The sequence below is a fragment of the Protopterus annectens genome, chromosome 1.part1, assembly GCF_019279795.1.
Source record: "Protopterus annectens isolate FY-2018-M chromosome 1.part1, PAN1.0, whole genome shotgun sequence".
NCBI lineage: Eukaryota > Metazoa > Chordata > Ceratodontiformes > Protopteridae > Protopterus > Protopterus annectens.
The window spans coordinates 1,823,923,001-1,823,939,875 of NC_056726.1; the positions used below are offsets into that span (position 1 = coordinate 1,823,923,001).

The 16,875-nt window shown below is 37.8% G+C and overlaps 1 protein-coding gene across 1 annotated transcript in view; it reads right to left on the minus strand.

Annotated features, from left to right (window-relative positions):
- OSCP1 (organic solute carrier partner 1) overlaps nucleotides 1–16,875 on the minus strand; it is a 789,745-nt gene that overhangs the window by 110,721 nt on the left and 662,149 nt on the right. Inside the window, exon 8 of the mRNA XM_044084814.1 lies at nucleotides 1,772–1,908. Coding sequence (XP_043940749.1) covers nucleotides 1,772–1,908 — 137 coding nt within the window. The remainder of the gene's footprint in view (nucleotides 1–1,771; nucleotides 1,909–16,875) is intronic.

The window sequence follows — 16,875 nt, forward strand, 5'->3', positions numbered from 1 at the left end:
CAAAGATGATGGATTATAAGAAACTTTAGAAGTAGATAACAAGGCTGACTTAGGGTTGCCAACTGTCCAGAATTTTTCTGGACAGTTCAGAATTAAGGGACACTGTCACTGACATTGAAGAACACAAAAATATGTTTGATTGCACACAGTAATATTGTATGACAATCCCCTTGAGGGGAGGATAAACACACACTTCTATTCTGCACTCATTTTTCTTTCACATACATGTCCAGAATCATGTCATCTTTACACACCCACTATTAGAGATGTTATTGTTCACAGGTGGAAAGTTTTGTTGGCAAATTTTGAGTTAAGGAAATTAGTATGTGTTTACACATAAAAATAATTTTAATATTAAATATACTTTAAATTGTTAGCTTTCCCTCAATAAAGATAGAAAATGTAGAACAAGGGTATTTATTTCTTGTCATTTATGTTAGTAGTATAGATTTTTAGTGAACACTTCCACATTATAGATTCATACTAGGCTAACTGTCCTCAGGGGCCATTTTAAGCCTAGCCAATTACCCCATATGAGAATCAAACCCTGCACCTTGTGTTTCTAAGCTAAGCACCTTAACCATTATGCCAACCTCCCACCCTATAGAGTGGATATCCAAAAAACATATCCAACTCATGGTTATTTTAATTGTAAGTCTAACAGTAGCTGGATACACCAGTTGTGATACCTTCTATATACAACATACTACCGGGGGGGGGGGGTTGACTATTATGATGTATGTGAACAATTATAAAATTAGAAGGCTGAAAAAAGTGCCCTTATTTAAGCATTCTAATGCTCATACTAATTTTGAAAGGCTTTTATTTTATGTTTTAGATGAGCTAAAAATAGATGGGAGAGGTGAGGGTATTAACAATAGATTTTAGAGACTATTTATGGCAGATTTTACTCAGAGCTACAGTATACCCAAGTTTGAACAATTATGTTAAAAGCTGTTCTGAACAGAAGACCATTAAACATTACACTTATGGTGCTATTTTACACAAATAATCTCATCTGATTGGTTTGATTACATTCATGTTTTAATTTAAGCCTATTTCACCTGACTTCATTTTATTTACTTACTTAACTGTTTTGATGCTTGTAACCATTCTGAAGAAGTCTCCAGTTTTTAGGGAAATGAAACTATGTTGTTTACTGGAGTGTTTTATTGGTTTGTTAACACATCTTGCTCTCTGTTCTCTTTGTATGTGCTTTTGTTATAAAGTAAAACAGGATGCAAAGTCCCCACACTTGTGCACTCAGCTCTTGACATTTTCTCTGTGTTTTATGCACATGCCAAAATTGTCAAAGTTGGCATAGGAAGGTGGTACAAGATCTATAAAAATGATTTACTTGAGTTATTATGCAGTGACAAATAATCAGCCTGCTGCATTGCCAATGGCAATGTGTAAGCAGCAAAGCATCATAATTTTGGTTAGAAAGATGCTTGATGGAAGCATTTATGAAGGAGTTAGTTGAAGCTTGTTGTTTTAGGGCATATAAAAGCCTTGAAGAAGGTAATAAGGAGGAGAAAATGGCATGCAGCAAGGTAGATAATGCCAAAACATCATAGTCCTTATGGAAAAACTGTGATCAAAAGTAAGAGTGGACTAATATAAAAATGAACAAACAATTAAGAGCAGCTAATTAAAGTCTGCAAATGATTATACAGTACATTACAAACATTAAGTAGAAAGTATTTCAATCACACATTTAGAAATTATCCTCTTGCACCCATCCATCCATAACAAGAATATATGAAATTACTTCTCTTCTTCATCTGAAGAAAACAGATTCAGTCGGAAATCACATTCGCCACTACTTTTCTTTACTTCAAGTCCACCCATCAGTCTTGCCAAAAGGTTGAGCTCCTCTTTAGCCAAGGGGTTAGGGGCAGTGTTTTCCTATGGAACAAAAATGAACAGACGAAAACAAAACAATGAACTATAAAAACAAAAACAGTACACAACTACAATGTAAACTTGATTTTTATTTACTCTTTCAAATTACAAGTGCCACACAATTCTTATAGTTCCCAAGCACATTTAATGCAATGCTTCTCAAATAAAATTATTTAGGAACACACTGGCACAAATTACAGGTTGTACAACTGCAGAATTCTTTGTAGCCATTATTCTGAAATGTAACAAAACTTTCATTTTTCACTCTTGTCTATAGTAAGTCAATAAGTAGATGAAAATTCAACCATTTTCAATTAAAATTTTTTTTTTTTATTATTAACTAGGTATAAATGTTACTTTTTCAGGGAGCACTGTCTGATTAAGTAACTTGCTAAGAATTGCAGTTTACAAATGGAAATGGATGGACTCAAACACAGGAGCACAAGATGACGCTTGCTAACAGTTTGCAGCCATAACCCTCACAGCTAAACCTCCAGACTTACTCAGCCTGGGCTAAGTCAATGCAACCCTGTTTTATTCTTAAAAACTGTGGCATCAATCCTTTTACTGGCATAAATATGAATAAAGTACAGTTCTGTAAGAGCTTACCATAACACTAGATTTCTGACTAATCACTGTTGCAGTATTATTAACTGATGGAATATCCCCCCCAAGGATAGCGAAACATATGAACAGCATGCAAAAGCCTGTTCATCCTCCTCTTACACCATATGTCTGATGTATGATCTCAGCCCAGCGGAGGCAGAGGTACGTAAAGGATGTAGAGATGCCAAGTACCTCAGGACTGTCTTGTTCCAGACAAGCAGCTGAGAAAGAAGTAAAGGCATCCACATGCATATAAGCAAATAAAAAAGGAGGTGGAAGAAACAAAAAGAACACACCTCAACCAAACAAAAAAAGGAAGAAAAAAAAGGAGGCGGAAAGAGGGAGGGATGTAATAATGCAACAGTGATTAGTTGGATATCTACTGTTATGGTAAGTTCTTAACACAACTGTACCATGTCCTTCCATGATCACTGTTGAAGTATTATTATAGGATTCCCAGCTCCAACCAAGATGATATGGAGGAGGAAATCTGAAAAGGGTTAAGGTCCAAAAGACCTAGTAAGACTGAGCAAACAAATCCTGTTACTATTCTTAAAGAAAACAATCTTGTAATGTTTTATAAAAGTGTTAATGGAAAAATAAGAAAATCTTGTAATGTTTTATAAAAGTGCTAATGGAAAAAATAAGCAGCTGCTTCAAGAACAGATTTGGTATCCAGACCTTTGAAGAAAGCTCTAGTAGAATGCACCTTAAATTGTGCCAGAATTGGATTAACTTGCAAAGAGTAACAAAATGCAATGGCTATTGAATTAGATACAGTTTGTTTGGAAACAGAAGCATCCAAAGGTTTGTTCTGTAAAGATACAAAAAGCTAATCAGACTACCTAATAGACTTGGTTTTGTCCATAAAAAACCTGTGCTGCTTATACATATCCAAAGAATGTAGGATTCCACTCAAGTGAAATCTGAGGGGGGAGGACAAAAGGTAAGCAAGTTAATGGTCTGATGTAAGGAGACAGCATTATAAATCTTAGGCATAAAAGAACAATTAGTATGGAGAGTACCCCTTATTCCTTATGAAAAATGAAAAAAGTGGGATAGCCAATAAAACTTGCTACAATGAAACTCACTTAGCAGAAGTCAAAGGCACCAACAGCACAGTTTTTCCAAGTACAAAACTTAAGAGGAAGAGAGGCAGCAGGCTCAAAAGGGGATAAGATAAGCTTTTCTAGAATATAGTTCATATTGAAAGAAGGATGGAGAGCCCTTCTCGGTGACCTAATATACAGAATGCTTTTCAAAAACTGTTTGATCTCAAATCAAGATGCTAGTGGTGGCTCCAATTGTAGACAAACAGAAATAGCTGACAGATGTGCTTTAACAGAAGAGAATGCCAACCGAGAATTGCGCAATTTACACAAATAAGCCAAAAATATTTGGAATGTTCCTCAGGTACAAGTGCTGATTTTGTCTAGAGCACCAAAGGAAAAAAAAAGTTTCCTTTTGGAGACAAACAATATCTTAATATTTAGTTTTCTACCTCCTGTAAAATCTTAAGCATGTCTTCAAAAAAAAAAAAAAAACGACGCCTAAAAGGAATTAAAATTCCATCACCCAAAGTGTCAGATTCAAAGTCTGTAGACTGGGGTGAATCAAAGAGCCTTTGCTCTATGTAAGTTAGTCCATCTTGTGAAGTAACTATAATGACTGACTGTCCTTGGCCAGATGAAATATTAGGGAGACCAATGCTTCTTAGGCCAAAAGGGAGTCACCAACAAGATTTTTGATTTGTCCTTCTTAATCTTCAGAATGACTTTTGTAATCAAAGGAAGTGGAGGAAAAGCATAAAGTAAACTCCTTTTCCAAGGATAGGTTATGGCATCTGTTCTAAATGCCTGAAGGCATGGTAGTCTTAAATAAAATACCCCGACCTGTCTGTTGGATAAGGAGGCAAAAAGGTATGTCTGCAGAGTATCCTACCGATGGACAATGTGTAGCAAGACGTTTCTGTTTAGCATCCACTTGTGACGGTCTGCTCTGGATGTTTTCAAAAAGTCTGCTACTGTGCTTCTCTCGGGAGGTATATGCAGAGCCTGGAGAAAACGTTTGTGTCAAACTGCAATTTACCAAGCTATCAAAGCCATCCTGCAATGGTAATAAGACACAGTGCCCCTCCCCACCCCCACTTTTTGATATATCAACTGTAGTGTTGTCTGTGAATATCCAAGGAGGATCTGGTGGTAATAAAAAGATTAAAGAGCTGAAATAAGTGCCTTCATCGCCTTCATACCGAAGTAGTCCCTTCTTTCCTTTTGAAACCATATTCCTTGGACCCTGGGATTCATGGAGAAGCAATCCACACAAGATACAAGGAATCTGTGAATAGATCTTGGCAAGGGGAAATAACAAGAAAAAGCACACCTGGATTGAGTGAGACCTGACTGACGTACCATGAAATCTCCTTCTTGATGAAGGGTAGGAGAGGAGTTTGGAAGTATACTGGCCGAAAATGCTGAGTCCAAACAAATTTCAGTTAACACTGTATCTTTCTCATATGTTATAAGGAACTGTAGGAATCATTTGTGCCATGTAGCCCAGACCTTTGAGAATTTCATTTGCAGTGTAGACATTCAAGAAAAGAAGATTCTGAAAACAATCTATCAAGTACCTTAATTTTTGTAAGAAAAACTGTCTTTGACAACGTATTGATTCTTAATTCTGGAACCCAGAAAAATTTTGATCCTGTAATGGTATTAAGCAAGACTTCTTCAGGCTTATTTTGAGGCCCAGACTGGCCAGGAGATCCATTAAAAACTGCAAATGAGTCAGAAGAAGCTCTTGAGTAGAAGTCTAAAAAAGAAGATTGTCAAGATAAGAGAATATTTGAATAGTTTGAAGCCTACAGAAAGCAATGACAGGAACTAGGCACTTTGTGAATACTCAGACAAATATCAAAGGGTAAATCAGAGAATGGAAATTGATATGAAGGCACACAGAAATGTAAAAATGCCCCGTACTGCAGATGAGGAGGAATATGAAGACAAGAATCCTTTAAATCCAAAGTCACCATGAAAGCCTGTGGAAGAAGGGTCTATATTAAATCAGCGAATGCTTAAAATAGTGAACGCTGATTTATCAACCCTTTAAAAGTGAAAGCTTGAAATCCCAAAGACACGGAACAGCGATTTTTTGTTTTAGGGACTTTGCCATTTCCTCCACTGTGGTGCGATCTCGGAGTTGGTATATTTAAGTGGGAGGGGGGTGTTGGGGGCAAAGGCCTCCACTTTATTCAGTGTTTTGAAGTTTTTTTGTTTTTATTTGTGTGGAACAGTGATTTTTTTTTTCCCTGGGAAAAAAATTGCTGTTCTGTGTCTTCAGGATTTCAAGCTTTTGCTTTTAAAGTTTTGATAAATCAGCGTTCACTATTTTAAGCATTCGCTGATTTAATATAGACCCTGGAAGATTCGCTGGATGAGAGAACTGAAAAGTCAACATCTTGAAACTTGGAACATTTAGAAAAGTTCTGAGGAAGGAAAGATCCAAAGTAAATCTCCTAGTGCCCTCCTTTCTGGGAACCAGCAACACTCGAGTAAAAACCTACCTGTTTTCTGTAAATGAGGAGAAAGCAATTCTATTGTCCCCTGAGAAAAGAGGTCTCAAAGAAGATGCAAAAAAAAATGAATCAGGCTTTGGGGTGGCTGAGGATATCCTGGGTGATGAGGGAAAACCTTCCAAAACATTTTGTATCTCCCTATGATTGAGGGACAGAATCCATTTGAGTAGGACTATCATTTTCCAAACAAGCGAGGGAAAGATTTTGAGATAAAGGAACCCAAGATAGATCAAGGCATGATGAATTGGGAAGAGGAGGTAGATAGTCCCAAGGCAGGTGATTTATCTGAAAAGAAAGGCTTAGAACCACTGGAACTCTACAGATACTTTTCCTGAAACTGGCTTCTAGGAGGTGTCTTACCCTTCTGAGAAGATTTTATAGGTTTGTATGTTCATAGGAGATTACCAGACTAATGGCTTAAAACCCGTAAAAGCCTAGCCTATATAACTCAGTTTTAGCCAATATATGTCCCTTATGGGAAAGAGGATGGCATGGATTTGTGCCTATGCCTTGAGTATCTTACAGATTGCCCTTGTCTGTAAGGGACAAAGGCACTACCCTACTTGTGAATTTCCGATTCCCCATCCATTGATTCACACTGTATTTGAAAAGGGCAAAGGAAGGGCTCTGTTTAATATGAATAGCAAGCCTGTTCCAAAGAAGGGGCAGTCTCTAATTCACATATCTGCCTCTCCAGCATGTTTTATTTGAGTTGCTGACTAAGTTTAGATCCCTAGATTGAGTGACCCTCATGCTGTTTGACTTGCGGAAGTATAGCAGCTTCATGAGGGTTAGATTTGTGAGTGCCTGATGATCCTTACAATGGAAATGACCATTCTTAGAAGGATAATTTTCCTGAAATGCATAAATAGGAGAAATAAATATTTGTTTTAGGTCCTGCCTCGCCACACCTTTCTCTTGCAAGGTTTTGAAAAGTTCCACAGCTGCAGAACCAAAATGATGCTGTCTATTCAAAAGAAAGTTAAGCAACTTAATCTTGACATCTTCAGGCAAATGCTCAAGTCTAAGCCACAAAAATCTATGTAGAACTGAACCAGTAGTTGCAGCCCTAGATGAGGCATCTAAACATCATAACTACACTTAGAATGTCCAGTCATTTTGGAAGCAGAATTAAGAGGAAATAGTACAGAAGATTTGGTTTCTGAATCATCATAATGCAACAGTACCTAACTCAGGTTACCCAGAACAGACAACAGGTGCCTGACCATATGGGTTTGGTAATTCATTGCTCTAAAAGCTAAAGTAGCAGAAGTATAAACATTTTTGGTATCTGTCAATGGCTCTACTATCTTTATCTGTAGGCAAAATAGTCAAAAAAAAAAAAAGATAGACGCTTAGAAGGCTTTTCAGTAAAAAGATTGATGAGAGATGGATATGAAATAGGATTCTTGTATAGGAACTTGACTGAATCTGGCTCCTAGTAAAATCTGTTTTTTTTTTTTTTTTGGGAGACAGAGGCTGACACTCTGGGTTAAGAAAAGCAGAGGAGAAGGTATCCAACAAGGTTTCCAAAACAGTGTGAATGACCAAAGGCTTATACACACTCATTTCCAACAGTACATAAAATCTCTCCTGGATATCAGACAGCTGAGAACCTTCCTACTGAAAATGGTACACCATCTTAACAGTGGTGTTCCCAAAGGAAAGCTCTTCCATAGGAGATAGAGTATCTTCATCACTGAAGCATAGGTAACAGGAGAATGAATATGGGAAGAATAATGAAAAGAATTATCCCAGTCTGACTCAGACTCCATCTCATCTTCAGATTCTTCGCTATACCTTTTAAGGAGAGAAAAGGATGAAAGGAAAGAAGCAGGAAAGTAAGAAGGCAATGATGTTATTGTACCAATTAGTTCTGTAGAAGTCCATTTTTGATAGACAAAGGACAAACGTGCTTAACTTGTGTTTTTTGATACATCTGTGAATTTTTTTTTTTTTTTTTTTTTAGTTTTCTGATTAAAGAAGTTAAATTTACATTCTGACTCAGAGGATCCACCTTGAGCATGTTTGCTGTGGTTACAGTAAGAAATCAGCTTTAAAGATATAATAGTTTTAAAAAGGCCTTGTGGCACAAGCTGCAAATAGATTAAGAGCAACAGCAGTGGTAATTGTAGGTTCAAATGTAGACTACTGGTACTTTTGTTATGTTGCAGGGCTTGTAAAGGCCTTGGTGGTCATTAAACTAGTACATACCTTTGAACCTATATAGACAGAGGCAGACAGTAATGCCCAAACTAACATACCCCCCCACACCGCCTCTATAAAAATCTTAACATACCTCTTAGTAAAACACCCGTGATACACAGGGACACAACTGAGTTCGGTTGCACAGCTAGGCTTATAAAGGCCCTATTGGTAGTTAGCCTGGTATACACCTATGAACCTATAAGTAAAACTCTGCCCAAACTATTGCACATTCTTTGCAGACTGAGGATAAACTGTATGTCTAGTCTTCAGTTTCTTCTTACAGCCAAAGTCTGTCCTCACTAAACAAGGAGGCTCTGAGCCCTGACTTACCTCAAAAAAGAACCAAGAGCTTCTTCCCTAAGATTTGACGTTATGCTATCTTCTCTGTCTGATACAACATGCTGTGATTCTCTCTTCTCGGCCAAAGCAGATGACTGGCCAGATGTGAAGGACATACAAGAAGGCTACACCATATTGACCTCCAGAAGCAGCCAGATGGTCTGAGGTCTCATCAAAACACACTATGGAGATTTCTGGGCCTGTCGCCACAGCAGTTGTTTCCAATCTAAGCTTCCTTGACAACTTCTTTGGAATTGAAAGGACATCAGCTGTAAAGTATTTAGATGCCATCTTATCCTGAGCAAAGATTTTGAGCTTCTGGTTCTCCAGATACATTAAAGAAGAAAGACAACTATGCAAGGTTTTAATCACAAATGCCTGACAGACAGAACAATTCCTTTAATAATGCTCAGCACCCAGACAAAACAAACATTAGTATAGTGATATCTGTGAGGAATCTGCCCCCCCAATCACATTTCCCTCTCTTCAATGACATGTACTAAACTTATGAAGTACACATTACAGAAAGAAGAGGGTCTCAATAGGAATATTTATCTGTCCAAACTAACATATCCACCCTACATAGCACAGAACCAAAGTTGAAGCAACAATTCAGGTCTTGGCTGACAACAAGAAAGTTTTGAGGTACTTTGCGTTCATACATCCCTGTGTACCTTTGCCTCTGTTGGACTCAGATCATATGTCAGATGTAAAGCATAAAAAGAGGACACCCAGGCTCTGGTATGCTGACAATGTACAGTTATTCTTGGCAGGATATCTCATCAGTTATTAATATTGTAACATTGATTATGGAAGAACATCTTAAATATGCACAGACTTCAAGAATAAACAAAATTAACAAATGTAAGACTTAAGTAACTCAGCTTTGGTTTTTCTGTGTAAAAATAATACAACTCCTGTGTACAGACGTCATGTTTCCTTGACGGTGGTGGAGCTTGTGTGACCCAAAGAGCCTTGGAGCTATGCCAGCTAGAGTCTTCTGCTCCTGTCAGGGCCTCCTGTAGCAAAAGTTCTGAAATTAGGGAATCAAACAGCAGTTCATAATGAAAATTGGTGCTATCTCTTGCAAACCGCTGGGGCTGTACTATACGGCAGCTTAAGTCAGTCTTGTGACTTACACTGAGCAGCTAAACTGTAATAAGTGCTACAAGACTAGAGCATAGATTCAGTGTATGAAAAGTAGAGTGACATTGATCAGTCACAAGAAATTCACACAGGGATTCAAAGGCAGAGCCTGCATATAATGATAAGATGTCACACCTAGATGAAACATCAAGAAAAATTATTTTCCTTTCTTAAAAGAAATGTGGAGGGAACCAGTAACTATAATTTACTGTATATGAACTAACTAAAATGCTTCATGTGACATCTTCATTTTCTCATTATTTTTGTCACTTTACAGTAAGTAATTGGATACTGACAAAGACCACCACAGAAGAAATCAATAAGCAGTTTTTTGAGAACTCTAATCAATAAAAAAGGACATAATTTCATATTTCATTAATAGTATGCAAAATTTCTCATATGATCTTTAAGTATACAACAGTATTCTTCATGAACGATGATGAGGGGGAACATGACATTTTCAAAAGGACTTGGACAGTAGCAGGGCTGTCTTTTGTTTCGTTGGTATGCAATCTCTTAGAAATCACTTGTTCACTGCTGTTTAAGCAGGAGCATGCATTCCTGGAAACAGCTTTGCCTTGCTAGTAGGAGTTTGCTCTTTCCTCAATTTGTGCAAATGTGGCATTGGTGTGAAAATGTTTTGTGGTGTGGGAGCTAGCCCTATAGTAAAAAGACTTTAATCTGCAGACTTTAAAGTCAGTCAGTGTTCTTGTACTCATGTCATGAGCTACTGACGGTGACTAAAACAGCAAGATCATGTCTATAAGCAACAGTAATGAGGTTCTTCCAAAGCTCTGCTGTGCTTGCTCACTGTGAAATGGTATAGATCCTAGTGATTAAGGGCAGCCTCTGAGAGAGCAGCAGTTCCTTCATTCTAATGGACAGACTAACTCAGGTGGGGTTTGCATATCTTATAGTGATGCCTCCTGGGTGGCTTCTGACAAATTCAGAGCATGCTGTAGGAATTTTATCTTGCTCTGCCAGTCTGCTGTCACCATAACTTTCTTTACACAAATATATATAAAAGTAGTAAAATTAAAATATGAATACTTGTAGCTAGTTTAAAGAAATATATGTTTATTATTACATAGCATGTAATTTTTTTTGTGATTTTATGGTATGTCTTTAAATGTTCTTACCAATCAATTATTTACCTAATTGTTTAATTATGTATGTATAAAAAGGGTTTGACTTGAAGGGGGTTATTTAGTTCTGATGAAGTCCCCAAAGGTTCACCCGGGGGATGAAAGCACTTAACAATTAAAGACTTTGGTACCTGATTTTCATTTTGTTATATGTGGGGAGCTTATGGTATTTCTACTGCTTGTTTGGGCATCGACTACAGTTTTCTACAAGTTTATTTCTGGTGTCCTTTCAAACACTTGTGAGGATTTATTGGTTTTGTACTTTTCTGTTTGAACTGAGCAGTGCTACATGGCTTACACAGGTTGGTGGAAGGAGACAAGAGGTGGAACAATGTAAGGTACCACTGGTGATAATAGAGGGAGGGCATCTGCCTCTAATGAAGTTTTATCAAGCAGTTTTAACGGTTCCCCGGTCAATTTGGACTTAACAAGCATCGATTTAACTGCAGCCACTGCCACTCTGTCTCAGCAGGTTGCAGGTTTAATGAAGAGAATGGATTCATTCCATAGCACACAAAACTGTTCTACCCAAAGAGACGTACAGAGAAAAGACCTTACGTTCTCCCACCCAAGGCTAGCTAACCAAGGTGATTTTTCAGAGAATCCACAAGATGGCAGTATACGGCCGCAAATAAACAACAGCAACACAAAACAGCAGCCAGCCATTCATCTTCTTCAAACTTAATAGAATGGATTATGAGGGACGTTTTTTCCCAGAAAAAGGATTTGCAGCAGGTTGTGGGACAGGAACATAAATCTTTTAATACCACTATGAGGGACTTGAGAACTTACTGTTTAAGGTACATGCCATTCAATGTGACAACCTATATCTGCAGGAAAGTTACAAGAAAAGGCATGTACCGAAAGGCCTTAGACCATACAAATTCCCTAATGGGATGGATGCAAATAATTGTGATACTGATGAACTATTTGCACTTTTTGATCGTTTTGGTCTTGAATTAATGGACTTTATTATAAAAACTAATAATAAGCGTATTAAATTAATGTTGGAAGAATTAGATAATATGAATGCTTTGCTTACAAATGATTTGTTGTTTGAATTAAATACTGTGCACTATGAAAGGATTTTTGAGAAGGTTGATAACAGTGTTAAGTTGAATTTGGAAAGTAAAAGTAAAAAATTATTAAGGGATGACGATGATTATTTAAAGAAACAAGTGTATCACCTACCTAAATGGTTTACTGGGTTTCAAAATGATTCTAGACAAAGTGACATAAATGTTGTACATGACCCCCAGCTTATTTCACCACATAATAAAATGTGGTTTGATGAAGAAGGTATTGTTTATGATCAAACATCAAGCCAATATGAAACAAATTTTCTAACACTCAAAGGGTCTGAACATATTGAAAACAGAAATAGAGAGTCTTTTTAGGGGATACCCACACACCCAGAAACAACAACAGAGGGAACAACAGGGGAGGTTACAGAAACAATCGCAGGTAGACAGCTTAGCAGTATGGGCAAATATTGAGTTAACTTATGATGGTAAATTTGCCTCTTTGGATGGTTTTAAGATCTATAACTATACTGAATTAGGGCTGGATACAACCTACTTGTCTTTATTTAGGAAGGGGTGTAAATTTGTTCCCACATTTAGGTTGGACACAGTGGATACCATTACTGAGTTAAAATTGTATACCAGAAAACTAAATTTAAAGATCTTGTTTAAAGGGCAAGAAGTTAACAGTAATGGGGACATCCAAAAATTAAAACTGAAAAAGAAAAGCTGTTTCAACCCACCACTTCACCCGTTAATTATGGCTTTTGAAAAAGCATCTGAAGGAGACATTCAGAATGAGTTTAAATGTCTCAAACATAATAAACACACTAACCTATGTAGGGAAGAGCATACACTTTTAAATCAATTTAGAACAGACAAAACGCATAAAATCATGAAGCCTGATAAGGGTGGGGGTGTGGTGCTTTTCAACAGTACTGATTATGTGAATTAGCTTACTATGATGTTCTCTGACACTGAAAAATATCATATTTCATCCAGGAATTAAGTAACTCTAGCACATAGGAAGATTCAATTATTCCTGGAAGACTATTTATTTCAAAAAGTTATCTCAGAGGACTTAGATAATTTTTTGAAAACAGAACATCACTTAGTACCAACAGCCTTTGGCATTCCCAAAGTGCATAAATGTATTCAGCAACCCCCCATTTAGGATTATTATTTCTGCACGCAATAGTTCTACACACACTTTATGCACCTTTGTGGATAGAATTTTAAAAGACTCAGTTGACTGTTGATTATTTACTCAAGGACTCTTGGGATCTTTTGTCCAAAATGAATGAAAGATGGTACAATGGTAATGTGATTGTTTCCACTATTGACATAGTGGATTTATTTACCTCAATTCCTCACAAGGAGGGACTGGCGCTCTTCCATGACGTCATTAGGAAACTTACTATATTTTCTGACACCATGATTAATTTTCTTATGGCAGTTATGGATTATATTTTATCTAACAACTATTTCACCTTTGAAGGACAATTCTACAGGCAAACTCAGGGGGTAGCAATGGGGGCAACATGTGCCCCCATTTATGCCAATTTGGTTCTCTATTCATGGGAAAAGAAATATATTTTTACAAGAAGTTACTAACAGTTGTGGTTTTCTGGACGATATTTTTATTCTCTGGAAGGATTCTCAAGTTAATCTAAATGTTTTTTCTGGATTACATTAACCAGATATGTCCATTTTTTAAATTCACAGCTAACCATTCTATTGATAAGATCAATTATTTGGACATGATGATTTCTAAGGACACATCTAATAAAGGATTTGCTTCCAGAATACATAGGAAGGAAACCTTCTCTAATAGTTACCTTGATTTCCAAAGTTGTCACCCTTTCCAAACTAAGAGAAACATCTTTAAGGGGCAGTTGGTAAAGGCAGGAAGAATGTGCTCTACACAAGATACTTTTCTGGATGAAAATGTTTAGGGTAAGGGGGTACCCTAGTGGGATACTTGATAGGGTTGTGAAACAAATGGTAGAAGAATAGGGGATAACATATAAGCCCCTATTAGGTAGTGGTGAGATAATCCAAAAATTGAACAACCAACATATAGGAATGGTGGGGTACAACACGAGTATGGTCATCCCATTTGGTGTAGGAGAACGAACACTTAGGGATATTATTAAAAGGAACTGGAACATTTTTAAAGGTAACACAGAGATATTTAACATCTTAAGCCAACTACCAAGCTTTGTGTATAAAGCAGGCAAAAATTTCAAATACTTCACGGAACATGTTATTACACCTAGAACTTTGTCAACTAAAGGAACCACTAGATGTGGTCAATGTAATCAACGCCCCTTTGTTTTGGAAGGTAATTGCAATACGAAAGGTGTTATTTCCATTTGTCAAACATTCATATTTGTATGTTGGCAAAACGGAAAGGAAATTTAGAACTAGACTATACGAGCTATTGCCAAAGAAAATATCAATAATGCCCTTTATAGGCATACATGAGCTTGTCAAGGGGACATAAAATTCAAGTTTGCAATATTAGAAGTTGTCCCACACAATTTGAGAGGTGGTTGGTGGGAACGTCAGGTTGACCAGAGAGAATTCCACTGGATTATTAAACTTAATGCCTTGGTGGAACCTGGATTAAATGATTATGTGTCCTTGGTTCCAGTGCTGAGAAAAATACATTAATATTTTAAGATATTATACAACAACATTTGATTGGGATATCTAAGCTACAAGAATTCATATTTTAATTGTACTACTTTTATATATATTTTTAAAGGAATATATGTTTATTATTACATTGTATGTAATGTTTTTGTGATTTTATGGTATGTCTTTACATGTTCTTACCAATCAATTATTTACCTAATTGTTTAATTGATTTAATTATGTATGTATAAAAGGGGTTGACTTGAAGGGGGTTATTTAGTTCTGATGAAGTTCCCGAAGGTTCACCCGGGGGATGAAAGCACTTAACAATTAAAGACTTTGGTACCTGATTTTCATTTCATTATATGTGTGGAGCTTATGGTGTTTCTACTGCTTGTCTGGGCATCTACTATAGTTTTTTACAAATTAATTTCTGGTGTCCATTCAAACGGTTGTGAGGATTTATTGGGATGACATGACTGACAGACCTCGATGCTTTGCCAGATACGGTCTGCATCTGTCACCCCTTGGCTTCCGGATACTGGCCAAGGCTCTTGCCACCCCTATAGTGCCTTTTTAGGTGGTGTTCCAAAACCAAATTACCACCGTAACAGCTACAAACAAATGCAATCTGAGGGTCATGCTGCTCAACTCTAGAAGTCTAAATCTCAAAATGCACTCGCTTGAAGCACTCCTTAAAATGGAGAACATTGACATTTGTGCTGCAACAGAGACCTGGTTCAAGGCAGCAGAATGCACCCCTGCACTACCAGGCTATAACTCATTCCACACATTTCAGCCCCAAAACTTGGACTAAAGCTCCAAAGGCGGTGGTGTTTCCATATTCATAAATGATGCGCACACCGTCAGAGTAGTAGCCCAACATAATGTATCAGAGATACTTCGGGTGCATCTAATATTGGGTAAGACAGTGATTCATGTCGTAGCCTGCTATAGGTCCCCAACCATGTTCCAAGACTCACACTCCACGTTCCTAAGCACCTTGGAGAATATTAGGGTCCAACCAAGCACTCTCATACTGGGCAACTTCAACTACCCCTCCATTAACTGGGAAAACTACTCATGTACCAAAATACTTGCCCAACATTTCCTGGAATTCATTACTTCCAATGCCTGAACCAGCTCGTTCTTACCCCCACTAGAGGCAGCAACATCCTTGACCTGGTCATTAATAACATGGGCAACAGTTGCTCTACACCAATACTCAACCCATCCCTGGTTAGATCCGACCACAAACTAATCACCTTGGAAATCCACACCCCCTGCAAAGGTAACCACTATGAAAAACTTCTCCAAAGCTAACGTTGGGCTCCTAAAACGGAGGTGGCTAGCTTCATGGCACCCATGCAAATGGAGAATAGTTGCATGACCGCCAAATCATACACCAATGCACTGTACGAACACGTACACAAATGCATGGATCTCGCCATACCCAATAGAACCAAGACGCTCTCCTCTAAAAAAAGGAAGCCAATCTGGTAGTCACCTGCCATAAACAAACTCTACAACAGAAGGAGGAAACTGATGTGGAAAGGTGAAGTCCCAAGACTGGATAAACTCCCTTATCAGCCTCAAGATAAAGTTGAGATCCCTCATCAAATCCTCTTAAAGCTAGTTATGAAAACAGAATTGCAGTAGATAGTAAAGTCAACCACAAGGCCTTCTACAGTTATGCAAAGAATCTCCACAGCAATACCCAGATTTGTAAGTTACTGCACAACGGTATCTCCTGTACCGAGCCAACAGATATTGCCAGTATACTGGCCGACAGATTCAGTGCCAACTTTAGCCCCCCAAAGGACCAATAACAATACCAGTTGATTGCCTGGCATCCAGTATTACTGCTGCACAGGTTAAACCAGCACTCTCCCTATCCAAGGCCAAGAATACAGTTTCTATGGCACCTGACAATATCTCTGGCTGTGTTCTACATGAACTACAGAGTGAACTGGCACCTCACCTGTGTGCCCTGTTCAATCACAGCCTCACCTCGGGCTTTGTCCCTACTGAATGGCACGCTGCTACAGTCACCCTCTCCAGAAAGGAGGAGTGAATACAGACCCTGGGAACTATCGCCCCATTAGCCTGCCGAGTCTGACATGCAAAGCTATGGAACATATCATCATGGACCTAATAAACAAGGATATAGGAATCTCCAAACTCTTGATCCCACACAGTTTGGTTTTGTGAAGGGTAGATCATGCCTGCCCAACTTGGTTGACTTCTTTGAGTCAGTCAACAGAGCTGTAGATGAAGGCAAGGTGGTTCA